Source organism: Naegleria lovaniensis (genome assembly GCF_003324165.1).
Source record: "Naegleria lovaniensis strain ATCC 30569 chromosome Unknown tig065, whole genome shotgun sequence".
Lineage (NCBI taxonomy): Eukaryota > Heterolobosea > Eutetramitea > Acrasida > Naegleriidae > Naegleria > Naegleria lovaniensis.
The window spans coordinates 24,174-49,366 of record NW_025407887.1 but is presented as its reverse complement, the minus strand read 5'-3'; the positions used below and the strand labels follow the sequence as shown (position 1 = coordinate 49,366).

General features: G+C 37.1%; 10 protein-coding genes across 10 annotated transcripts; 4 read left to right on the top strand and 6 right to left on the bottom strand.

Moving 5' to 3' along the window:
- Positions 1-265: 265 nt before the first annotated feature.
- On the top strand, positions 266-1,683 carry C9374_013085 (uncharacterized protein; the record flags this gene model as incomplete). Its single annotated transcript, XM_044688922.1, has 2 exons — positions 266-660; positions 804-1,683. 2 exons carry the CDS (start codon positions 266-268, stop codon positions 1,681-1,683), a joined length of 1,275 nt encoding a protein of 424 aa, XP_044542053.1.
- A 289-nt stretch (positions 1,684-1,972) lies between these two features.
- On the bottom strand, positions 1,973-4,534 carry C9374_013084 (uncharacterized protein; the record flags this gene model as incomplete). The annotated part of the gene is made up of 1 exon (XM_044688921.1): positions 1,973-4,534. One exon carries the CDS (start codon positions 4,532-4,534, stop codon positions 1,973-1,975), a length of 2,562 nt encoding a protein of 853 aa, XP_044542052.1.
- Positions 4,535-4,827: 293 nt separating this feature from the next.
- C9374_013083 (uncharacterized protein) lies at positions 4,828-5,649 on the bottom strand (the record flags this gene model as incomplete). Its single annotated transcript, XM_044688920.1, has 1 exon — positions 4,828-5,649. The coding sequence occupies one exon, from the start codon at positions 5,647-5,649 to the stop codon at positions 4,828-4,830; it is 822 nt and encodes a 273-aa protein (XP_044542051.1).
- A 501-nt stretch (positions 5,650-6,150) lies between these two features.
- C9374_013082 (uncharacterized protein) lies at positions 6,151-9,405 on the top strand (the record flags this gene model as incomplete). The annotated part of the gene is made up of 1 exon (XM_044688919.1): positions 6,151-9,405. The coding sequence occupies one exon, from the start codon at positions 6,151-6,153 to the stop codon at positions 9,403-9,405; it is 3,255 nt and encodes a 1,084-aa protein (XP_044542050.1).
- Positions 9,406-10,406: 1,001 nt separating this feature from the next.
- C9374_013081 (uncharacterized protein) lies at positions 10,407-14,499 on the bottom strand (the record flags this gene model as incomplete). Its single annotated transcript, XM_044688918.1, has 3 exons — positions 10,407-11,479; positions 11,566-11,974; positions 12,046-14,499. The coding sequence occupies 3 exons, from the start codon at positions 14,497-14,499 to the stop codon at positions 10,407-10,409; spliced, it is 3,936 nt and encodes a 1,311-aa protein (XP_044542049.1).
- A 456-nt stretch (positions 14,500-14,955) lies between these two features.
- C9374_013080 (uncharacterized protein) lies at positions 14,956-15,870 on the top strand (the record flags this gene model as incomplete). The annotated part of the gene is made up of 2 exons (XM_044688917.1): positions 14,956-15,360; positions 15,556-15,870. 2 exons carry the CDS (start codon positions 14,956-14,958, stop codon positions 15,868-15,870), a joined length of 720 nt encoding a protein of 239 aa, XP_044542048.1.
- Positions 15,871-16,379: 509 nt separating this feature from the next.
- C9374_013079 (uncharacterized protein) lies at positions 16,380-18,176 on the bottom strand (the record flags this gene model as incomplete). The annotated part of the gene is made up of 1 exon (XM_044688916.1): positions 16,380-18,176. One exon carries the CDS (start codon positions 18,174-18,176, stop codon positions 16,380-16,382), a length of 1,797 nt encoding a protein of 598 aa, XP_044542047.1.
- A 113-nt stretch (positions 18,177-18,289) lies between these two features.
- On the bottom strand, positions 18,290-20,034 carry C9374_013078 (uncharacterized protein; the record flags this gene model as incomplete). Its single annotated transcript, XM_044688915.1, has 2 exons — positions 18,290-19,727; positions 19,880-20,034. The coding sequence occupies 2 exons, from the start codon at positions 20,032-20,034 to the stop codon at positions 18,290-18,292; spliced, it is 1,593 nt and encodes a 530-aa protein (XP_044542046.1).
- Positions 20,035-20,229: 195 nt separating this feature from the next.
- C9374_013077 (uncharacterized protein) lies at positions 20,230-22,254 on the top strand (the record flags this gene model as incomplete). The annotated part of the gene is made up of 1 exon (XM_044688913.1): positions 20,230-22,254. One exon carries the CDS (start codon positions 20,230-20,232, stop codon positions 22,252-22,254), a length of 2,025 nt encoding a protein of 674 aa, XP_044542045.1.
- A 2,114-nt stretch (positions 22,255-24,368) lies between these two features.
- C9374_013076 (uncharacterized protein) lies at positions 24,369-25,142 on the bottom strand (the record flags this gene model as incomplete). The annotated part of the gene is made up of 1 exon (XM_044688912.1): positions 24,369-25,142. One exon carries the CDS (start codon positions 25,140-25,142, stop codon positions 24,369-24,371), a length of 774 nt encoding a protein of 257 aa, XP_044542044.1.
- Between the last annotated feature and the right edge of the window lie 51 nt (positions 25,143-25,193).

Genomic DNA, 25,193 nt, shown 5'->3' with positions numbered 1-25,193 from the left:
TAGGCTGTATGAAATTCATTTCAAAATTAAAATAATTTATTCCATTTCTAGGTCAATACAGTTTCAATCCAATTTAAGGTTCCAGACCAACTTCAATCAGGAGAGATACTCAAAAGTACATTCAGCAAAAAAATATTGCTCTGTACAGATCACAACCGCTTTTCAGGAAGAGTCCGTTCATCATCTTCATTCCGATCTTTTGAATGATTAAAATTATTGCTTAAAATTCTCATCGTTGAACGAACTGTCCTACAACACATACAAAATGATCACCACACTATCATCAAAACATTCGGATTCCCGAAAAACGAGAGGAACATTGTCGTCTTCTCCAACGCTAGCATTGTTCATTGCAACACTCACTTGTACCATAGTATTTCTCTTCCAAAGCACCAGTGCCCAATATTCTTTACAATCGGTTGATTCCTTACTCACCCTGTCCTCTTCGGATTGCTCCGTTCAAGTCTTGGAAAAGTTTACCTTCTCCTTTTCAACACCTTATTCTGTGTTGACACGTGCATTGCCGTCTTCTGATAGTTTACCTTATACACTTCAATTAGATCAATCAGCGGACATTTTTATTGAGAGTCCAGACGTCACATTATATTCTCAAACTTTACTCATTTCAAACGATGGAAAATATATTGTGTTTCGAGTGAGGTATGTTTTGGATTAAGAAATGAAATTCATGACATGAAAAATTAATGTATTCAATAATTTTGATACGGTGGTGATAATGAATTTATGTATATTTTGTCTTAATGAATACTTGTTGCAATACTGGTGCAAATTTTTCCAACCAGTTTTGCGGACCCTAAAGAACTTGTTCAAAAACCTCAAGTTTCCATTGTCTATAGCTATCGATTGAAACGAGGACCTGTCAATGTTCAGAACAATAAGGCACAAGTGAAGTGGCACACTCTCTTTGGGTCACCAGTGTCGAGGGTTTCATTTTCATTTGCATTCGAAGAAAGTCTGTACGAATCGATTCAACCCACTGCAAGCATTGACTCGTATCACAAATATTCGAATTGGATGGAAGGAGTTAAATACACCATTCTCAATTTCAACTCAACGCAACTCCCATCCAATACAGACTTTATAGTTGGATTTAATGCTACAAATACGAAATTTGCACAGTGCGTATTCTCTGCCACTACAACACCCTACATGGTTGATTTCATGTTTGTTTTCTTGTTCATCATATTACCTGTGAGTGTGTTTATTTTGCTTTCAGCTCTCATGTGTTTGTTGGGACATGTTTACAAACGATGGTCACGACATCGCATGGCCGTGCATAACGCCGTTCAAGCGAGTGCTAACAATTTGGACGACGACATTATCAGGAGACAACCAATGTCGCCTTCACTCCCTGCAAGTCACACACCAACGTTGCCTTCTTCGAACCATACTGAGAAGGGTGCTGAGTTACGAACTCAACAAACCTCAGTCACCATGACCCCCTCTGGCTTGAATTATGTTGTGAATACTGTAAATAATCACGAAACGAATGACGGCTTTACAGGTGTTGTATTACCTCCCTACGTACCAGCATCCTACTTGACAGATAATAATAGTAGAAATAATCGTCAGCATGAAACAGAGGCTGAAATCGAACCCATTCAATACACCCCAAGTCTTGTTGTGGAAGAAAATAATAATCAGCAACGTCCAAGCGTGTAGTTTCATTGGTCAAACTGAGTGTTTACACAAAATTTCTTGAACCCTACAAGAAATTGAAATACTGATAATTTAAAGTGGATGCATTCAAATGCTCTGCCAAGTGGCGTAATTCACCAAGTTCCATTTGCCTCTAACGTTTCGTTGCACCAAACAGCACTAATTAGATTATGAACGAAATGTGGAAAGTATCTTTCAATAGTATTCGATTTCATGCTCTTTCATGTATGAGACGCTCTCAACAACACCATTTCATACGAGAAAAAGAAATCAAAAGTGAGCTCAATCCTTCCTACAAGATGGCACTTGCTTTCTGAATTCGATACACCTTCCACCACTCTTCATATTCTCTCGTTTCCATAAGCCTATAACGAGTGTCTGTTAAATTGGTCATCACGTCCTGCATTAACACATTTTTCAAATCGGTGATGGTTGGCATTGAGAAAACATCACTTTCCCTTAAATTCTCATGTCCAAGTTCTACTCTTGTGTCACCATTTGGAACATGCACTACATTCTCCAATGCAATATTCTGTGTCTGTGGCTCTGTTGAATTTTCTTGTTGAGACAATGTCACGACTCGATCCATTAATTGATAAAACGCTTTTTTCGTTTCAGATGAAAGATTCAATTCATACGTTCCAGTGCTCTTGATAAAATCATGATCCAATTGTTTCATCCATTCCACACTCAACACATGATTGGGACCTTTCTTTTCCAACACGAGATGAATCTTTTGAAAACACAACAAATTTTCCAAACTCATTTCTTTGGTGGCGTATTCCTCAAATAATTCTTTAAATTCTCGATTGGTCAATAGTAGAGTTTCTAATTCGGATTGAAGAGGTTCTTGAGAAGGTTCATTGCCTTGAGATGAGGAATTATTCCATCGATTTCGAACAAATCTTCGACATTTTGTGAACAGTTCAATCACCAACACATTTCCTCCACTAATTAACATGACAATGCAATGCAATAAAAATCTCAACATGTAAATAATATTCGAATTAAATCCACCCACACTATTGACAATAATGACAATAATGACCAAAATGAAAATCAAGGAAAGAAAAATTAAATCAATTCGAACCATGAGAGGATCGTCGAAAAATAAAAATCTTCGAATTCCCTTTTCTCTCAAAATGGAACGATTTCGAATAGCGTCCAATGCCACAATGAAAACTCCTAAAAAAGTAGCAATTAAAATGAATACTGAAAAGGTCACATTAATCATCACAACAAACATGGAATAATTCACATAAAAATAGGAAACGAGACAATGAATGGTCAAGACGACGGAAAGAACCAGCGAAACAACGCCAATAATGCAAAAGCTCATCACAAATCCAGTCATTGGAAACAACAGAGTTTTTCGAACATTGGGCCACCAACGGTGTTTTTCATCTTGTTGTTCTCGTCTCATCGTACTGCTCCTTTTCTTCTTTTGAGTGGTTTGATTAAATCTCAATGAAATTAATCGATACAAATTCCTCAAATATAAAAATCTCAAAATACAACAACTGTAGGCACATATACAAAACACGACGAGAATTTCTCCCAAATATTTGGGAATGAGTTGGCATGGAATCCACAAAAACAGTTGAGTCAATTCAAAGAGAATGAATAGGAGAGGTAAATAGGGAATAACCAGTCGTCGTTTGATGGAAGGTAAGCGGAAGGCTCTCATGGAAAATAAGAACAAGAAATAAACCAAATAGATGAAGGCTACTGCTACGAACCAATAATCAGTACCGAAAAATATAAACTCATCGGGTCCTAAGAATAAAGCAATTCTCGCATCGTATTGTTTTAAATTGAGGGAAGGTAATAGAATGGAAGTGAGGGTCGTTAAATTATATTGGGCAAGATTATTTTCATATAAGGAAATATTAAATCGTTCCCGAGTGTTTTGCATCATGATTTCAAACGATGCATCATGGACTACGTTCTCTGTATTAATATTTGGAATCAAGTATTGTATGAATTGAAGATCTTCCTTTGAAACATTTCCGAAATGGAAATATCTGGCTAAGGCAATTTCATTCAGAACGAAATACTTGTTATCAAATGGAAACGGATTTGAAATTCCAAATGAAAATAAGGGATGATATTTGAAACCAGGAAATGCAATACGCAATGGAACGAGTCGAATCGGCACAAAATCCCAAGGATCAATTTGAGTTTCGCTTTTTGAGATGTAAGTTTTGGTAGGTTTTCGATTTCCTAATGGAGTTTTGTAATAATTGATGGTTCTATAGAATTGACTCGAAGATGTAATTAAAATGTCACTCTCTAGAAACATTTGACTTGGCTTACATAGGTACATAGTGACAATATGCTGTTTGACATGTAATGCGTTGAGATTTAGGTTGAAAAATTCGAGAGCTTTTTTGAATATTGGATAAACAGTTTCTTCTACTCCAATCATGAGAGGTGAGAGTTGATTAAATTCGTTGCTGCTACTACTCTTTTTTAAATATTGCAACAAATCTTGTGTTGTGAAAATATTGAATTGATTGCTGACATCTCTCCACACAAACGCAGTAAGATAAGAAGCAATGAATGAAATTCCACGTTTTTGAATCAAAGACTCTACATCGGAACTCAAACTAGTTATATTCACATGAGTGTCAAAACTAAAAGAAGGTCCACTTGAATCATTCAATATTAGAGTCATGTAATTTTCAACCTTGTCTAAAGGAATGTTTGATTCATGAAAGATGTGATGAAGAGATGACAATTGTTCTGGACAGGACAGAGCGTGTGCGAGAAGGAAAGATTGAAGAAGAAGGATGGATGAGAAAAGAAGCATCGTGATCGGCGAGAGTGGCAACGAAGGCGTGAGAGTGGCCATTTTTTGTGTGCACACGTTTTGGCGTCAAATGTCATTTCAAGAATTTTTGAGCTGTCTAATCGACGTTCGGGCTCTCCATAGTGCTGAACTAATCTAAGGCGAGTATTAATGCGATGTGACGCACACAATTCTCGAGCATTCAAGTATTTGGGAAGATCAGAATGAGTCTACATCATTCACAACATTGAAATTTTCTAAACACATGCAATTTTTAACAATTATGAAGATTTATTCAGAACAAGTCTTTGTCAGCATCATGATTCTCTTGAAAGAGTCTTCGGCATCTGTCCTTTTTAAAGAACCATGACAAGGAATGAAACGAGAACTATTATCATGACAACCATCTTTGAAATTCTCAACGTAGATGCATTGGAACGAGGACAAGCTGTTGTACAAATAGCGCTTCCACTACATGCATTATTGGCCATGTTGGTCATTTGAATGGTCTTGCCAGTCTTTTGAAGAGTGAAAGGGTCAGCTCCAACAGTTCCATATATGGTATAATAAGAGTTAATATTTCCAACATAAAAAGTGGTTGAAGTTACTCCACCACACATGCCCTTCACGTTAGACTCTAACTGAACTAAATTCAAGCCAGAACGAGTAGCTGTCACTTGTCCATCCATACAACAACAAGTCGAAGGATTACAACCAGGTTGAACACTCCATTGACCCACCCAATACTCTGTAAAATCCTTATTCTCCCCCTGTCTATTATTCACACGCAAATTCTTCGTAAATGAATAATAAGAACTACCATACACCAAGACAGCACTTAACATGACATCTGAAGTAATACTTGTGGTGATGGAAATGGCGAAATTGGCGACACCGTTTTGAAGAGTCGATCGAGTAGTGCCTTGCACAGTTGCTCCAGAACTTGCTGCTCCAATCGAAATGGAATATCCAGAAAGAGGTGCAACGTTTCCATTGCTGTCATAGGCAGTGACTGTTCCTGTCAATTGAGATCCACTTTCGAGTGAAGTGGTTGGAGTGTCTATTTTGATATAACTCACAACAACTTGTTGTTCGACAGAGGTTTCATCAGCTTGAATGGTAACAATGAGGGAAGTAAAGAATAGCAATAACAATAATGGAATTAGTCTGGATGACATTCTGTCAGCTGTAGTAATAAGGATAAGAAGAGGTTTAGATGTTGTTTTTTTTTCAATGAATAGAAAATTGAATTCTCAAGGACAAGTTTTAAAAGCAATTGAGAAGAATTTACAATAACAAAGGTGTTTAATGATTGGAGATCAGAATACTCGACTCGTTTAACGTTTGATGTGAATTCCTAACTCTCCAAAGATGTCAAGCGTGTGTCCTTTGGGGTCTAGTGTTGTTTATTTATTTTCAATGAGTAATCTTTGGAAGGATTTGTAAAACAATTTAGTGATCGATGGTCATTAAGGAAGAACAAACAGCGGACCCTGTAATTCTTTGCCCTGTGATTCGTTCTGAGCTGGTACTTTGCCTCGTCAACAGTGTTTTGGGTCTGCTCACCAAAATCACCCCAAAACGTCAACTGTCAAGTCACTTCACGCACTTGTTAAATTTATCGTTCTGTCGCTGACTTGGCGTTGACAGCATCCATAAAAAATCCTCAACAACACCCCATGAACAACACTCCAATCAACAGAGGTGTATTCCTCTTCCTATTGGGTGTCTTGTGCGTTGCTGTGGCCTTGCTCTCCAGTACCACCGAAGCTCGTCGCTCTCGTCGAGGTGGTAATTTCATCAAACGAGTCGCAGCAGCAGCAGCTCGAGCTCATCATCATATACACCGTCATGTACACCATCATCCTCGTATTCACATTCGTCGTCATCGTCATCATCATATTCCCAAACATCATCGTCCCATTCGAGCCATTGTGGATAAAATTGTAAAATTGGGACGTCGACATCGTAAACGTCTGGCACGTCGTAGTCGTCGTCGAGGTGGAAGAAAGAACAATAATAACCAAGAAGGAAATGAACAACAACAACTCCCAGCAGAAGAACAGCCACCGAAAGAGGAACAACCTCCTCAAGTTCCTGTTCCAGCGACCACCATGAAGAAGTGTCAAGCCATTGGTGATCCACACTATACCGATTTTCAAGGAAAATATTATGATTTTTATGGAGTGGGTGATTATATTTTGGCTTCTTCCAAAGATGGAGATTTTGTGGTTCATTCTCGAACTGGAAGATGGGGAAGTGTCAGTGTCAATACTGCATTCGCTGTCAAGGTCAATCAAAGAAATACCATTGAATTCGATATTGAGAGTAATACTTTTTATGTGAATGGACAAACAGCACAAGTTACACAAGGTGAAGATTTCTCATTGGGTTCAGGAGCTGTTGCCAAGAGAACTTCTGAAAATTCCATGACCGTCTCTGCCAAGAATGGAGCTCACTTGATTGCTACTTGGTACAGAAATCCATCATGGAAATCCTCTCAAGGATCATTTGGTCATATTTCATTGGTAGTTGAAGCTCCTTCGAATTTGGAATTCAATTCTGGTTTGTGTGTCGATAAGAGTTTCATGTCACAAACGGCAACTGGAATTTTACACAATCATGTCGAAAGAAAGGTCGTCCGTTCTCAAAAACCAAAGAAACCAACCAAAGAAGAAGTTCAAGCAGCCATCAAGGTTTGTCGTAAAGCTGGATTGAAGGGAAAGAAACATCCATTGGCTTTGAGAGCTTGTGTCTCTGATCAAGTTCAAACTGGTGCCAAAGTTGGTAAATCCATTGCCAAAGTGATCAAACAAGTCGAGAGAATTGCTGACAAGAAGAAGAAGAAGTGGGCTCGTCAAGTCGATCAGAGAAATGAACGAAAGGGTAAACGTGTTGTGAAATCCACACGACCAAAGATTCTTCAAAAATGTCAAGCTCTCGGTGATCCTCATTACACCAACTTTAAGGGACAATATTATAATTTCTATGGAGTGGGTGATTATATTTTGGCTTCATCCATGGATGGAGATTTTGTGGTTCACTCTCGAACTGGAAGATGGGGAAGTGTCAGTGTCAATACTGCATTCGCTGTCAAGGTCAATAATCTCAACACTGTGGAATACAATGTCGAAACTAACAGTTTCTATGTGAATGGTAAGAAGAGTGAAGTTCCAATCAATGAAGATATCACTTTGGGTGACAATGCTGTTGCCAAGAGAACTGCTGAAAACTCAATTCGAATTTCTGCCAAGAATGGAGCTCATTTGATTGCTACTTGGTACAGAAATCCATCATGGAAGCAATCTCAAGGATCATTCGGTCACATTTCATTGGTAGTTGAAGCTCCTCGTGATGTTCTCTTCAATGCTGGTTTGTGTGTCGATAAGAGTTACATTTCACAAAAGGCCACTGGTTTGTTGCATGATCATATTGAAAGACAAATTGAACGTTCTCAAAAACCTAGAAAACCAACCAAAGAAGAAGTTCAAGCAGCCATCAAGGTCTGTCGTAAAGCTGGATTGAAGGGAAAGAAACACCCATTGGCTTTGAGAGCTTGTGTTTCTGATCAAGTTCAAACTGGTGCCAAAGTTGGTAAATCCATTGCCAAGGTGATCAAACAAGTCGAAAGAATTGCTGACAAGAAGGAAAAGAAGTGGGCTCGTAAGGCAAAGAAATCCAGAAAGGGTAAACGTTCTTCTTCGACTGGTTCAAAGAAGAAGCGATCGACCACTGGTAAGAAGAAGAGTGGTAAAAAATCAAGAACTACTCGTAAACAACGTCGTTCCTCCTCTACAAAGAGAAGATCCAGTAACAAGAGAAGATCCAGTAAGAGAAGATCTTCCAACAGACGTCGTGGTCGTCGTGGTGGTGCCTCTCGAAGAAGAACAAGTTCCAGAACCAGACAAGCTCAACGTCGTTCCCGCCGAATTCAACGAAGAGCCGCTCGTGAAGCTGCCCGTCAACAACGTCTTGCCCGCCGACGAGCTCAGAGAAGAGCCCGCCGTGCTCGCCGACAACAACGTCGTGCCGCCCGTAAACAACGCAAGTTGAGACAACAACGAAAACTCGCCCGTAAACAACGACAACAACAAAAACGTGCTGCCCGTAAACAACGTAAACAAAAAAGACGTACTGCCCGTAAACAAAAGCGCGTATTGAAGAAGTTGGCCAAGAAGGCAAAGAAGCAAGCTCGTCGTAATCGCAAGTTAGCCAAGAAGGCTAAGAAGCAAGCTCGTAAGGTTGCCCGCCGTGCTGCTCGTCGTGCTCGCCGCAGAATTCAACGAAGAAAACGATCCTTGATTAAGAAGCTTCGTCGTAGACTTGCCAATAGAAAGTTGAAGAGAGCTGCTCGTCGTGCTGCTCGCCGTGCTCGTAAACTTGCTCGTAAAGCTAGAAAGTTGTTCAAACGTGCCTTGAAGAAGGGAACTCGTAAAGCTATCGCTAGAGCCAAATGTTCAAGAAGATTGGCTCGTAAGGCCCGTCGTTTGGCTAGAAAACTCTCTCGAAAGATTGCCAAGTCTCAACGCAAGATTAAGAAGCAAATTAGAAAGATTAAGAGAGCTGCAAAGAAGGCTGTTAAGAAGGCTAGTAAGAAGGCAGCCAAGACTGCCAAGAAGAGATTCTTGAGAAGAATTGCTTTCAGAAACAAGCTCAAGAAGCAAGTCCGTCGTGCTGCTTCCACTGTTGTTCAAAGAAGAACTGTGAGAAAGATTAAGGCTTTGCTTCGTAAGGCTGCTGCCATTCGTAGAAAATACGGTAAAAAGTTCAACCCAAGAAAACACTTGCCAAAGAAACTCGTTTTGTTGATTAAGAAGTTGAAACTCTCCTTAAAGTGTGCAGTGAGAAGAAAGAAGGGACCAAAAGTGACCACACTTGGCAAGAGATTGGTAAAGAATTTGATTCGTGTTGCTAGATGTGCTCGCAGAAAATAAATCCAATGTCATAATATTATAATTTTTATCATCACACACCAACCATTCTTGTCAATGAGAATTTGAGCTTGTTGTCGATGTCAATAAGAGAATGTAGCATCCAACTTTGAACGAAAGAAATTATAATGATTGGTCCAGTCGTGTGAAAACAAATGAACTAACAGAACTTTCCTTAACTCAATAGGAACTTGACAATGTTAACGACTCGAAAAAAATGGTTGCACGCGCTAACACCACCGCCATCAAATCCTTGCAGTTGGAATTATTATACGACGATATATTGTCTCAAAAAATCTCACTTCATTGACCATTAATAGTTCCAATCTCGTTGCTGCTGATTTGAAGGAAATCATCTATGTTGAACAATCGAAAACCTTAAATCTCTATCGAAATAGAAAAATTGGTTCCAGTGGTGCTCAATACCTTGCAACGAGTTGTGAAAATTTGAAAACATTGACTTGTTTAAACTTGTCCTGGTGTGGAATTGGAGGTGAAGGATTCATGTACTTGATTCGTTGCCCCCATTGGAATCATCTTGAAACACTTTCAGTTTCCAATACTAACATTCAAGAACATCACGCATTACAATCTCTTGGTGAGGAAGGAGTCTTGTTACAGCAACATTTAACGTATCTCGATCTCACTTTCAATGATATTGATCATGATGGAATCATTGCACTCGCCCAGAGTTGTGAAAAATTTCATCGCTTGCAACATGTACATGTGAGTGCAACGAGTCTCAATGAGTCCGCAGCTAAGAGTGTGTTGAATTGTGAAAAATTTGCCAAATTGAAAACCTTCTCTCTGCATGCTGTATGTCATCATGAACTCTATTGTGAATTAATCATGAAGAAATTTCCAAAAAGCAATGTCTATGGATTTTTCAAACAAGCACGAAAGCAAACGTGTCAAATTTATTGAGATTAAGAAATTCTCAAGTATATAAAATAATTTTTATCATCAACCTTGAGTTTTTTTCATATTGCAAGTTAAATAAGGAATTATTGGTTCTTGTTACTATTTGACATGCACAGGAACAGTGCGTTCTTACTGATTGAGATTATTTGCATTCCAATTCCAACAATGATCACTTTGAAATGATCCTTCTCTTCAATGACGTGCATGTGAGAAATATCATTCACCTCACTCATACAGCTTGCAATAATTTCAAATGTCTCTCGATGAGGTGAAACTGAATAAACATTAAGGCGTTGATCAATTCCTATCGATAACACAAGACGATTCAATTGTTCTTCTGTCATATCTGTCAGTCTTGGAGATGAGAACCCAGTTGAGAAAACTCCACTCACTGCTGAACTGTGCACTCCTTCGAGATGAACATTTGATACAAGTCTTAATTGCTGTTGGGAAGTGTCAAATTTCAAAATTGCCAAATTCACAGACTGATCATCACCTCCTGTACACACATGAATCATGGAAGGATCATTTTCCAATGGATGAACATGCATACAATTCACTCCTGATTGATGAATGTCACATTCAAAAAATGCTTCAAGTACGTTCAAGTTGGAATTCATTTCTGTATATTCACAACTCTCAACATTCTTTGGATCATACATGCAACAATAGAGCTTTCCATTGGTAGATGCTGAAAAAATCAATCGTTGATGATCATCTTCAAGGCGAACGGTGGCAAGTGAAAGTACAGGTCCATTATGAAGGAATGAGTGAGCAATGGGTCTCAATTTTCTCAATTGATTTTGTGTTGAAAATACCTTAACAAGACCATCGCTACTTCCCACTAGAATGATCAACTCTTCTGAATGTGTAGAGCATTTAAATGCATCAAGACTCAGAATTCTAAAATTAATGACATCTAGACGTGATTTGTTTTTCACATGATAGGTTTTGATCGAGTGTGAAGAATGCGACCACTTGTCGCGATTTTTGAAATCTTGATAAATTTGAGGATGAAAGAGAGAGAGATATTGATTTGTTAAATTGATGTTAAGTAATAGGTCTGTCGTGATGGAAGATGATGAATCACGCTCTTCAATTTTCCAAATTGCTAATTGTTCTTTTCCACCTCCTGAAATTAAGATTTTGGAATTTTCTAGAAATAATTTTGTAATTTTGATGGAGGTATAATAATCATTGTTGATGAATTGATCAAAAACACACAATTCTTCTTGAACTTACCTCCATAATAATCGACTACAGATAATTCCTTCACACTACTTTCGTGTGCATTCAAAATGGACAGTGTTGAAATATTATTGGATTCGGTCCATGGTTTCTCTTTCAATGATGTGCTATCGTCATGGTATGATAATATCCTGATTTTAGTGTCTTCACTGCAAGTGACAATTCGAAGATCATTACCTGATTTCCAATGAGTGGCGTTTAAGACCTCTCTACCATGGAATTGAATAAATGGAGTCTGATTTTTAAATAGTGCGAGCTCTTCTTCTTGTTTTTTCTCAACAAAGTTCATGATGAGAGAATCTCTAAAGAATGATGCAGAACAAACAAGTTGAGGCGTATGATATAATGTTGTGTAAACAAAATCATAAATTCCTCTCGAAGCACCACATTTACAGGATGCAATCTGTTCCATGTGAAAATATAATGTGAAATTATAACCCTCGTTCACAATTGTTAAAATGATTGACCACTTACTCGATATCTCTTTGTATAATTATAAACAATCATGTGTGAACCATAAAATCCAATGAGTAAAATTTCACTCTCCATCTTGTTAAAAATTGAAGCTGGAATTGTGTCCACATAATCACACCCACCCGCAACCACTTGATATTCAGAGCTCTCTTGCGTGCGATAGGAAATGAAAATTCGATCCAGATGTGTCATGACACTTTTCAACCTTTCTTGTTGATGTTTCACTAACGTAAACATTCCATTATTTTCATCTTGAATAAGGTGATAGAAACATATGGAACCATCTCTTCCCACTGAATAAATGGTCTCCCTGTTCACATACTTGATATCACACACTTGATCTGCGTGGGCCGTTTTCATCACAAATTCGGGCGTTTTCTCGTCAGGTGTTGTGTTTTGGGAAGCTCTCAATACATGGATAAAACCTTCGTCATCTCCTGTAATGAGAATGCGCTCGTCTCGTACTGCACACAGAGCTTGAATTTTACCTTTTACCAAATAATGAGTTCCTTCTGTGATAGAAACACTTGGAGCTGGAGAGGATGATGACGACTCGTTCAAAGACATTTCTTCAAAATTGTGTGAAAATGAAATTCCAAAAGCTTTCATCGTTCCCAAAGGGGATGAAAAATATAATGTAAAAGAATGATCCAAATTTTTCACCCAAAACACAGCAAGGATCCTCGAGCTCATTGCTTTGAACGTGGAAAGAACAGATCCAGTAGAAATATCTAAAATGCAGCAGTAACCAGCTGAGTTTCCAATACAAATAAATTGTTCACATGGAGAGCATCTCACCACACACAACAGAGGAGATTCTTTCGAGGATACAGCTGACCCCATTTCTGCTACCATATTCGCGTTGAAAATTGGTGAATAATTTCCATTGAGAATATTCACCTGGTACACGAAGCCCTTCTTTGTACCGACGTAAATATGTTGATTCATGGCGTGCATACACCTGACCATGTCAGCTTGCTTTTTTGATTGATTCTGCGGGACTGTCATTTGAGGCAATTCAAAATTTTGATGAACAATGGCGTAATCTTGAATTCTCTTTAAGGACCACAATTTTACAGAGCTATCACCTCCACCACTTGCAATGACTTGTTGTGTAGAGTCAATATCAATTCTCCAAACATTTCTTCCAATATGACCCTGCAGAGTTGAGACACAATTTCCATCATAGTCCCACACCCGTATGGTTGCGTCCTCACTTGCAGAGATGATAAAATGTTTTGTGAATTTGCAATGCCACACACGAGCATTGTGTCCATAAAAGATTGTGCTTGTGTACGTCTCTGATACTTGATTGGAGTCTGCATGATGTGAAATAGTGTGGAGAGGCTGTTCATTAAACTTCCACAAAATCAGCGTTCTGTCATCTGATGTGGAACATATATGCTTTCCATCGTCTGACCATTCCACATGAAAAATGACACCATTATGCCCTTGTAATTGGACAACGGACTCTTTCGTATTATGTTTGCAATTCCAAATGATGACTGTATTAAAAACTGTACCAGAAGCAACAGAAATATTTTCACAAATGGAATTAAGGATTGATGTGGAATCTCCATGTGAATACGTAGCACCATTTCTGTTGAAGAAGAGTGACATGGAATAGAGTAAACAATTTGGATAGGATTTTCGTGTTGCCAGTAGATTCAAATGTTGGTTGGACTCTTGAATATTCCTAGAATACTGTGGTTGGTGTGAAGTGGTGTTTTCGTGAATATATTTACGAAATTCGTCTTTCTTCATTTTCAAAATTGCATGATCATATGAAAGTAATTGAATAAAGTTGTGGGCATAGCCTACACATAATGTCCTCATGGAACGATCATGGTTGTGCTCATCACTGTTAATAGAAATACCAATATCCAAAACATCAAGAATCCAATCACACATTTCACCAAAATTCCATACTTGACATTGTTCAATGGTGGCGAACACGTCATTCGTGTTCTCGTTTCTATTCAAAGAAATCAATAATTGCACAATTTTCAATCGTTTTTGTCCGTAAATTATAAATTCTTCGATCATAGAATTAGTGTTCTGTAGTGGTGATGATGACGACAATAAATCAAAATTGTGAAGAGTTTTCAGTTGCTCCTCACACTCCTCGTTTTGAATAAATTTAATTCCTTTAATACTTCCTCCCTTTTCAAAGATGGCAATACTTCCTATTTCTCTTCCAGAATGAGTTTCAAAGATATGAAGATTGGGACCTATTCCTGCATAAAGAACGGAAGGAATAATTTTCGAGAAATTAATGCAATAGACTGGACCCATGTAGAGTTTCTTTTCAAATATCGGAATGTGTTCTGAAGAACAAGAGTCGTCATGATTACGGGAAGAAATGGCTCTCGTTACGGAATGATATTTTTCATATTTATTTCGCTCATCGCTGTTGGGCAAAATGGAGGAAGAAAAGTCATGTTGTGAAATCATTTTTTTAATTCCAGGCAAACTCCACAAACAATATATATTGAAAAGTTTATATACAGCGGCCCAGTTAGAATCCCTATTGAATTCGATGTACATGTTTCTTTAATAAAGTTTTTTATTTCCATGTTTTATACCAGCCTGCTTTGTCGGTAGTGACTGTTTCATATCGTTTGGTTGTTAATTAATGTAATCGGGTGTGGTATAGTGGTAGCATTCCAGACTGTCACTCTGGCGACCCGGGTTCAATTCCCGGCACTCGAGAAATATTTTTTATTTTTAATTGACGACTTGTTTGTACTTTTGAGTGGTAAACCACTTTGACACTATTTTACATATTCATCTTTTAGACTCACCCATTATCGCAAGAATAATAGTACCTACAAATATGATTTTGGAAATAAACAATTATTAATTTAATAAATTTTTTAAATTCTTTATAAAATCCAAATTCCAAAAAAAATGCTGAAAAATCTCGTCGTTGCCTCTTTCCTCATCATCTGCGCCGTGATGATGGTCCATGCTTTTGGAGAGGACAGAAACTATATTCAAAATTTGAAACAACAAAACCACAAGATTGAATTTTCATCTCCATCTCTCGCTATTGATGGTCTCGTACAACATTTAGGTTTGGTCTTTAAAGGATTGCCATCCGACAAGGTTGTTTCCGTTTCATCATTGGACCTTTTTGAAAGACCCATTGTTGGTGTAGTCATGATTCCAACTAAATCTTCCGAAGTGAATGATGTTATCGTGAAGAAGGTTGAATCGTTATTTGGAAAGGAGGCTGTTACAACAGTTCCATCATTGAAGAATGTTGATTTCTCTTCAAAGACTTCCGGCATTGTTGTTGTTACCAATGTTGAGGTATGTTTTTTGAGCGTTTATTTTGAAATTAATACAAGCTTTGATATGACAATAACAACATGATGTTGATGAACTACTTTGCTACTCGTATTTTTCGGTATGCCGATTTCAACCTTTTCAAACAACAATAACAACCTCGACATGGACAATGTGCATGGTCTAACTACTTCATCCTAACAACAACAACAACACCAGAATGTTGAAAGCGAATTGAGAATGATTCCAGAAAGATCCGATGTCGTCTTGTTGAACTTGGAAAAGAATCTTGAAGTCATGACACCAACTCAAAGAAAGCTCATGTCTGTCTACTTGAATAACAACAACACCAATACCAACACATCCAATAGCACCATTAGCGATGCTGAGCGTGCTGACTATCAAATGCAATTGTGGGTATGGGTCATTGGTATTGTTTGTGTCATTTTGGCTGTTTGGGCTGTGACCTTGATTGATTACAGTGGAGACCAAATGTTGTATGCCCTCGAAATGACAAAGGGTCACCATGATTAGAGGAATGATTCAAAGTGAAAACATGAACTGTCCATATCAATTTATTTCATGTTTCTTTTTCACTCCATCCTAATCCCTTCAAAACGTTCTTCCTTCTCCAATAGAGCTTTTTCCTCCACACAATGCAGTTTTTAACCCAATAAAACACCAACTATTTAATTGAACCATGTTTTCTACTTCTGTTATCCTTCAACACTTTATCATGAAAGTGGTTTGCTCATTTATTTGAACCATAATTTTTTTAATACTTGTTGGGGCAATCAAGTTTGCATTGATGCCAACTCCTAAACTTTTCGAATGATGTACAAATCGTAGTGTAGGGACAACTGAACAGTGTTGAAGATAAAGCTACTTGGAATCTCATTTAATTGCTGACGAAAAATGGACATGTGTTGTGCAAAGCCTTAAAATCATCATGGACAGAACACAACAGTTCTACCAATATTTGCATTTTTACTCTCCTAATTTCCAGACAAGCGAGCCCTGAGGTGTTGCACCAAAATTTAAACCTACGAAAACTCGTCTTGTTGATTCAAAATCTGAATCAACCAATTAGGTGTAATTTCCTGTTGTTTCGTGCTCGAATAAGTGGTTGGAAATATCACATACAAGTAATCATTCTCTCCGCTCACTGCATACGTATGATTAAACTTTTTCCAACTCACGACAGCGTCTTCCATGCCTGTCACTAAAAAGGCATTCCAACATTTGCCAACTCGAGTTCCTTTCCACACAAGTTCGAATATTTTCTCAACAAACAATGGTGGTAAAATTCCATCAAGCTTGATAATAAAGGTTTGATCGACCCGTGCGAATTTCACATCATGCATGAGTGCATTCATGAAGAGTAAATGATTTCGTTGTGCCACAATGTTCACGAATGATGCATCTTCCTGATGGGTAGTGCTACTGCTAGTGGTAACCTCAGAAGATTTACTATCATCTGAGGCGCTGAGACATTCTGAACCCATTCCTCCGCTCAATAATCCAACACTTGTCAAAATGGCCTTGGCTGTTTCCTGTTTACAAATTTCTTTCTCTTCAGAAGGGGAAAGAGACTTGTTGAACATGGAGAACAAGTGATGACTCACTTCGTCATGCTCATCGTTTTCATCATTGTCATCTTCGTCATGTTCAGCTTCTTCATGGTCATCTTCATTGTCACTTGTTTCGTCCATGAGATTGGATGGTGGTGCATGATGACCTAGTTGCTGTAATTGAGAAAATCCTTCCAATGTGTTACAAGCAGTGCTTGGATGCTTATTCTGTTCACTCTTTTCACCTCCTTTTGCAATAGTTTCAATACTCAATTCAACTCGTGGTAATACTAGAGATTCCTCCTTCAAAATTCTCACATTGAAAATATCCTTTCCAGATGTCTTTTTAATCAAAACTTTGTTTTCTGCAGTTGAACTCGCACCAAAAGTTTCCTCCGAATTAGTAGTATTGGAATTAATTCTTGACTGGACAAACGATTCGAAATCTGACATTTCAATCCAACCATTTTTCTCAATACTAAAAACTCCAAAGAAGCAATGCATTGGACATGTTCCCTCTTTGTTCAGAGACCACATCAATCGTTCATATTCTTTAGATTTTGGTTTGAAAGGCATCTTGTATCCTACTGTTGAATAATTATCGCTTTCAAAATTAGCAGAGTGAGCACTAGTCTTTTTCGAGTGAATTTTGTTCTTTTCATTGCGTTGCAATCCAATTTCAAGAAGAGTATCCTGATCCAATCTGAACCGTAAATGATGTTCTCTCTCCAATGGTGTTGAACATGATGCAACATTAATACCATGAGTTGATGATGAAGAGGTATTAAATATGGGATAGATGGCCATTTGGTTGGCACTTAAACAATCGGTATGAGCTCCGAGTGTATGGCAATAGACTAAATAATCCGATGAAGATTCTTCTCTTGTTAAGACTCGTTCTTGAACATAGGAAATGATATCCACGGGTTGAATGTTGGAACATAGATAGACTACACTCTTATCCTTTAAATCCGTGCAGAGATTGAGAATGTTCTGAATCAATTCTTTGGAATTGACCTCTGGTAAAGGCCTTGATGGTTTGTTGTTGTTCTCTAACGATTGTTCTTCATCGTAGGCAACAAGACCATGAGAAGCTTCTGTTGTCGAATCGTTATGATTATAAAAATTCAATACAATTTCCATACGATAATTAAATGGATGATTCCGAATAATATCGGAATGATTTGCCTTTTCATGTTCCAGAAAGGTATCACTCCAGAAAATCATTCGGGAAGGCAACGGTTCAACTCCTGCATTGAATTGAAGCATTTTTTTAATTCATTCAACAATTATTAATTTTGTAAAGTTTCAACAGCAACAATTATTAATGTTGTAGCATCAATGAAAGTTTCGTCCAATTTTCACACATGATGAATCAGTCATTACTCATTGACGTTTGTATATATAGAAACATTTGGTGGTGTTGGATGTTCTGCTGCTGCTATCAGATTTTCCTGCTCTTGTTTCTCAAATTGTTCTTTCATGGAGAGAGCTCCTTGTTCCTTGTGTTTTTCGGCTTTTTGACCGAGTTCAATGATGGATTTAATATCGTCTCGTGTGAAATGATGAGTCAATACTTCGTGATGGCTTCCTAGAAATGCCATTCTCAAATGATCAATTTGGTCAAGATGCTTGGCAAGGAAATTTCCAAACAGTTCACTTCCAGAAACGACTGCTAATGCAGCATCTTGTTTGTTGGATAGTTTAAGTAAGGTGGGTAAATCTTTGGAAGCTACATCTGGAGCTGAGTATGTAAATACAATGCGTTTGGAATCTTTGGTAAGTGTGAATTTTTCGAGATCCGTACTCTCGTTAACTGTTGATGTGTGACTTTCTTCAACAACATTATTCGTTGTGATTGGTTCATGTGGTGCAGTTGTTGTAGTAGAAGGCGATACAGATGTTCCTTCACTTGAGGAAGGAGCATTCACCATTTCTTCAGCATCTTCGTTACATGCAATGTAAAATTTGGATGTCACATATAATTTACCTCGGAGAGAATTGACCTTTGAGAGCTGTTCTTGCGTGATCTTCTTCTTTTCTTCGATAATAGTGTGATATTTTGCCTTTAGTGCTAATTGAGTCCCTTTCGTTGAAGAGCTGCTCTCAGTGGTATTTAGCTTATTTTCAATATCGGTCAGCTCTTTCTGCATTTCATTGAGATCTTTGAGTGCCTTCACCAATGTAGCCAATGTTAAATCTGTAAGTACCGTTTGTGACCAATCCAATACATGTTTCAGTTCTTGAGGAGGAAGCACTAACGAGTCGTCAATCACGGCAGAAACATTTTCAATAGGTGTCGATAAAAGTATGGCCATTAAATGTTGAGCAATCGTCGGTGCCGTCGATACCTTCACACTTGAATAATCCCTCTTCAATATTTTTGATTCAAATCTTTCCAAATATTTCTGATGTTGCAGCTTGCTTGTAAATAAATAAAAGGTACCAATGCTACCATCATCATGTTCTTTAGTGTTACCTCCTTCAAGCATATTCATTGCTCTAAAGTGTGAATATTGAACAATTTTTCGATAGAAGAGAGTGTGAAATTCTTCAATTTCCGCTTGTTCCTTTTCAGTGAGCGACTTTCCATTAGTTTTAGCATCTTCTATTCGTTGATTATATTGATTTTTTAGTCCTATTAATTTTTGCACTTGTAATGTTTCCTCTAATTGTTTCTTATCATGAATGCAATCTTTCTCTGATTTTGTACCAAATTGTTGAATTTTTTCCTTTTTCAATTTTTCTTGAGCTTTTGCAAAATTAGACTTTTTTGCTGGCTGAGTCTGTTGTTGGGAGATGTTATGAACCGATTTATTTCTATGGCAATTCCATATTATAAATAATATAATGTTTCATTATAAATTACCACGTGTTGAATTTACAATATATCACCAATGATATTTCAAATATTACCGCGCATCATCATGGAATATTTAATTCAATCATTCACTTCCGACTCAAAAACCTACACAATAATTGCATAACTTCTGTGTTCACTGCCTTTGGAAAAATCACATACGAAACTAGCTGTTGATCGTGCCCATAGTGGATAACTTCGGAACCATGATGATGAGGATTTTAAACATCCGTCAGTTACAAATCTTCCCACTCCAAACCGCAACATTTTTTTGTAAAATTTCAAACCTTTTTATCACAATTTTCATCATTTCACTAACAATCAACTGTTCATGAGACTAGGTTGTTTTGCATCCAAAAAGAGAGTTAAAACACGTGTTTGAGTTTTTGAGTTTCGGAGTCTCACAGGAGATTACATAAAATCAAACTCCACAACTCAACCCAAAAACAAATTCCGAAAAAAATGCAACCAAGGCTTTCCGTTGTTGGATGGATGGCAATCATCCTCCTCTTCCATGTATTCATATTATTGGCAAATGCCTCTGAAACTCCGAAAGCTTCTACTTTATATAAACCTCTTCGGGATGTTCTTCAAATCAATTCCCGAGCTGAGAATGGAAGTTTGGTACTCATGTTATCCTCTCTGGATGATTTTTTATCGAGCTTGCAAAGTAATCAAACGAGAATGGTTTATCATGATGCGAATCATCATGCTCTTTCTTATTATCATTCCATATTATCAGATATGGATTTATTAATTTATTTTCATACAACGGATGATGTGTGTGCTAGAGAATATTCTCTGCAAGCATTATCAACGCTTGATTCCATTGTTCATACTGTGGAAAAAGTGAGAGCAAGTTTTGGAAAGAATTTTGATACTCCCGATGAGAAATTATTTGTGGTGAAAGGAACCAAAACCGAAGAGTCAAGTGGACAACAATTGAGTGTTTCACATGACGTGAATTTACGAGTGGCTCAATTGAATTGTCTCTCTTCCGAATATAATGGAATGTTGTGTGATAAATTATTGGGTGGATCTTGGTGGAGAGAAGAATCGTGTGACACGTATGACTTGCCAAGCTTTTTTGAAATGTCACTCGGAATGAAAACTGCGTTACCACCGCACAGACAAAAGCTCATGAAGGACTTTTTAATGGAGAGGCTACGATTTTTTAATTCGAAAAAGAGAGTTGAATTTTCAGACACTTCCAAAGAGAGAGTGTTGCTTCGTGTGAATAAGATGCATCTCTTGGGACAAGATGTACCCAACGTCAAGATTGCTATTCAACACGATGCCTCTCAAGAAGAACTGTTAAATGACTCTGTCGAATATATTCGAAAGGGAGAAGAAGTGTCGAAGGGCAGTAGCAGTAATAACGATGCCAAAGATGAAATTTTACAATTTTTACATTCCAAATATTACTTTGATGAGAATAATCGTAAAGTTGGAGAAATGCTTTTGAAGAGAAGTTTCCCAAGACCCTATCTCTTCTATGAAGAGTGTGACTTTACTCAATTGTATGCAGAGGGAAATCCATCCAAGAAAGTAAGACCTATCAATTTCTTCTTACTTCACAAGGGACCATCTCACTTTGATTTCCCAAGAACCATGATTAATGCATTTTTACAAACCTCAGTTGCCCTGATTGAGGAGCAATCCATTGGAATGATCTACATGTGTTCAGGAGAGGTCATTAAAGCATTCGAAGCGACCAGAGACATTAATGGAAAGGGTAATTTTGGAACCATTATAACACACAACTTTATATATGGCAAGAGACAATCTGAAATTGTCGATCGAGGTCTCTTACTCTTTTACAACCCATATGTGAAAAATAAGAATTCTACCCGTGCCTTGACTCTTCATCGAGGCGAACCCTACGATGCTCAATTTGTGTTAGCAGATGCTAACAATGTGCTAAAGCATATCAATGTCATGCTTCGACAAGGAAAGGCTCTCAATAGTTATGCAGATTGGAGAGATACTGCCTTCTTCATGTTCAGAGGAATGACTTCATTGAGCGAAGTAATTTTAAAGATGGTTCGAGATTGGATGATCAATACTCCAGAACATGCTAAACATGAACTGAGTATCGAAAAGAATATCACTCCATATGTTGAACTTGTAAAGCAAGTTCTTCAAAATTCTACAGTATTGAGAGAGGAAAAATTGAAAACTGCTCTTCCTCCTTCTCAATTTCCAGACGATGATATTGAATATGGAGACAAAATGTTGGAAACTTGTCATGTCATGTTGGACTATTTGAATGAAATGATTCAACATTTTTCAAATGAACAGACAGTCATTCAAAAACAACATGTTTGGAATTATATCGATGGAACCATTTCCTCACTTCAAAAACAAATCACACAAGTGCGAGAGGAGAGAGGCGATGACTGTGGAGCGAAATGTCAGGACTTGTATGTGAAATTATTTGTGGCCAATTCGTTTAAGGTCATTGAGGCTCAACAAAAAAGTGCTTAAAAAATTGGAAAGGGAGCAAATAAAAGGTTTTACAAAACTTGTACAAGAAGGATAGTATACATAGTATAACAAATAAGTCAATGGATCCGTCCTCATTGATCATTTAAAGTCAACTTGAAGTGAGTCAACAACACTTGGTTCCAGGAGTTTGGAGTCCTTCCTCCGGAGATGGTCCAAGATTTCCGAACTTTGATTTAAAACTTCCAACTTCACAACTCCCCGCTACTCGCGGTTGACGTTAATTTTTAACGTTTTTTCGTCAAAAATTACAATCAAAAAGTTAACGAAAAAAATTTTATTCTCGCTTGAAAAGCGTTAATTATTGACGAAAAAACGTCAATAAAAAGCGTTAATTTCCCACATTAACGATTTCATTATTCACGCGTCAAATTAACGTCAATTATTATGATGTTTCATAATAAAAATAATTGACGAAAAATTAACGCTCCTTATTTCTCAAATTTCTCTTTCATTCTCGTTCAACCAATCGTTCACTAATTCAATCTCTTCAAACCACTCCAAATCTTCAAATCTTGTATGTTTATCCATTTTCCTCACATTCATTCATCCAAATTCTCTAATTTATATCCAACAACAAAGCTAAAGTAGTCAATTTAATGAATATAAATGGTAAATGAAAGATGAATTGGATTGACATTACTTACTTTTGAATAATTTAAGCTATCGGGTTGAAATATCATCTAATTCAATACTTGTATTTCATATCATCTTTTCATTTGTTTATCATGATGTTGGTTTTGCATTCAGTTAAAATATTTTTCAGTTGCGGCATAATAATCATAGTGATCAATAGTTCAATCAAAACACACTTCAAATTCATATAAATGATATATCAATTTGTCATTTGTTTTGATATCTCTATTGCACTGACATTATTATTCACAACAAGTCATATTTTAACATCAATCAAACCAATCCCTATTCATGACAAACAAATGCCTCGATGATCTAAATACATTCCAGGCTTAAAATGTAAAAACATCAAACTCTAAATCATTGAAAGCTCTGTTAATCAATCCATAATACAAACAATCCTTCATAATACCAAGCAAATTCAGCTTGAAATTCCATAACTCGATAATATAACATCTTTTTCAGTTCTACCATTGACAAATGTTAAGAAAGCGGTTGTTTGGTTATTGTTGCAACTACAATCCTTTAACTCTCAATGCATAGTGGGACAAGAGGGTACGAATAATCAAACAACCAACTGTGGATCAAATATACTTGAAGTCTTATCATCCCTATCCTCAATTGATTATCATTAAATTCAATCCCTACCTCAAGATATCCCTTCATTATCTGGATGTTAGAACTTGCTTCAATATCCTCAACCAATCTCTACCAACGCATTCTATGTACAGAGTGTAATGATGGATATTCAAAACAACAACTAATAAAGAAGAAGCAACTAAAACATTTTGAATAAACAAAAATCTGCTCAGCAAATCTAACAACCTACCGATCATGTTACTCTAGAAGGAAATAAATAAACAACGAATAATGTTGTTGATATTAGTACATGGTTGGATATACTTACCGGTTTAACAGGTGAACAAGTTTAATCATCCTCCACAACAATAACAATGGCCGTAAATGAAACGAATTACCTTTTCAAACAGCACGAACAGAATTACTTTCAAATCAAGCAATAACTACAAACCCTATCTGTTTGTTCAACAATATCTTCTCCTATCATCAACATAACATTCATTCGTCTTGCCAAAATGTTTGATGATGCTAAAGGTCCTTTGTAGCATCTATCGTTGATCAGATTCAAGAAATTCACAACAACTTCGTGAAAAAGAGCTTACCGTAGAAGACTTTATCAATAAAAGCCAGCTTTGTCCTTTATAAGAGACAAAAGGCAAATGATAGCAAAGACAGTCCTCCATTTCGAGCAAACATGAAACGTGTCGATATCTTTGGATGATTTGGAGATCATACCTGTATCAATGAAACACGTACACTTACGCAAAGCAAGCTCTAGCAGCGTATAAGATGAACAAGCGGCATCTGTTGATGAATGAATGTGATTGTTGAACGTGGAGGCTACTACAAGCTTTTGAGAATTTTTTTATAAAACAAATTTTTTATGTAATGCAAGATTTTACAACGACTGCTTGCTCTTGGTTTTGGATTCGTGCTCTTTCTTTGATGCGTTGTGTTTTAAAGTTCGACTTAAATTCATCAATAATAGCACCATATGTGACAGAAATTGTTTTGCTTGGAAGAACATTCGGGTATTGTAATTGAAGAGCAATTAATGCGTTCAATGGCTTATTCAATTTGATGATTAATTCTTTTAGCTGTTTGTTTTCCAATGATAAGGCCTCGTTTTTCTCTCTGAGGTCTTTGACTTGCTGAAGGAAAAAGATATCACTAGCGAAATTCTTATGATCAGTAGGTTCTGTAGACTTGGGCTCATTTTGCAAAGGAGAATCACTCTCTTCAACATTTGAATTTGAGTTTGTTCTTGAATCCGAAATTTCCGGTGGAGTTATAGAGAGAACTTCATTGTCATCAATCTTGTCATCATCGACTTCAGTGTCATAATTCATGGAAAATAAGGAGACGGGAGTACATCCTTGCTGAACCGTAGAAAAAGCATTTTGAATCATAGGAGCATGATTGGTTCGATCTTCAATTAATGAAAGGCATGAAATATCAAAAATCGTCTTCTTTTGATCTTGAACGAAGGATGGAACGTGAAATATAATGTCATTTAAACTGCAATTAGTTGAAGTGAATGATTGAACTCTTCCTTTACCAATCTTGTAGTAACAATTCTCTCCCTTTTCAATAATTTCAACTAAATCTCCAACTTTGAGATTTGAACGGACGATGAAGAAGTTCTCTCTTCCCATTCATTTTCAAGCGTTGTGAATGATAATGTTAATGTAAATGTTGATACGTTG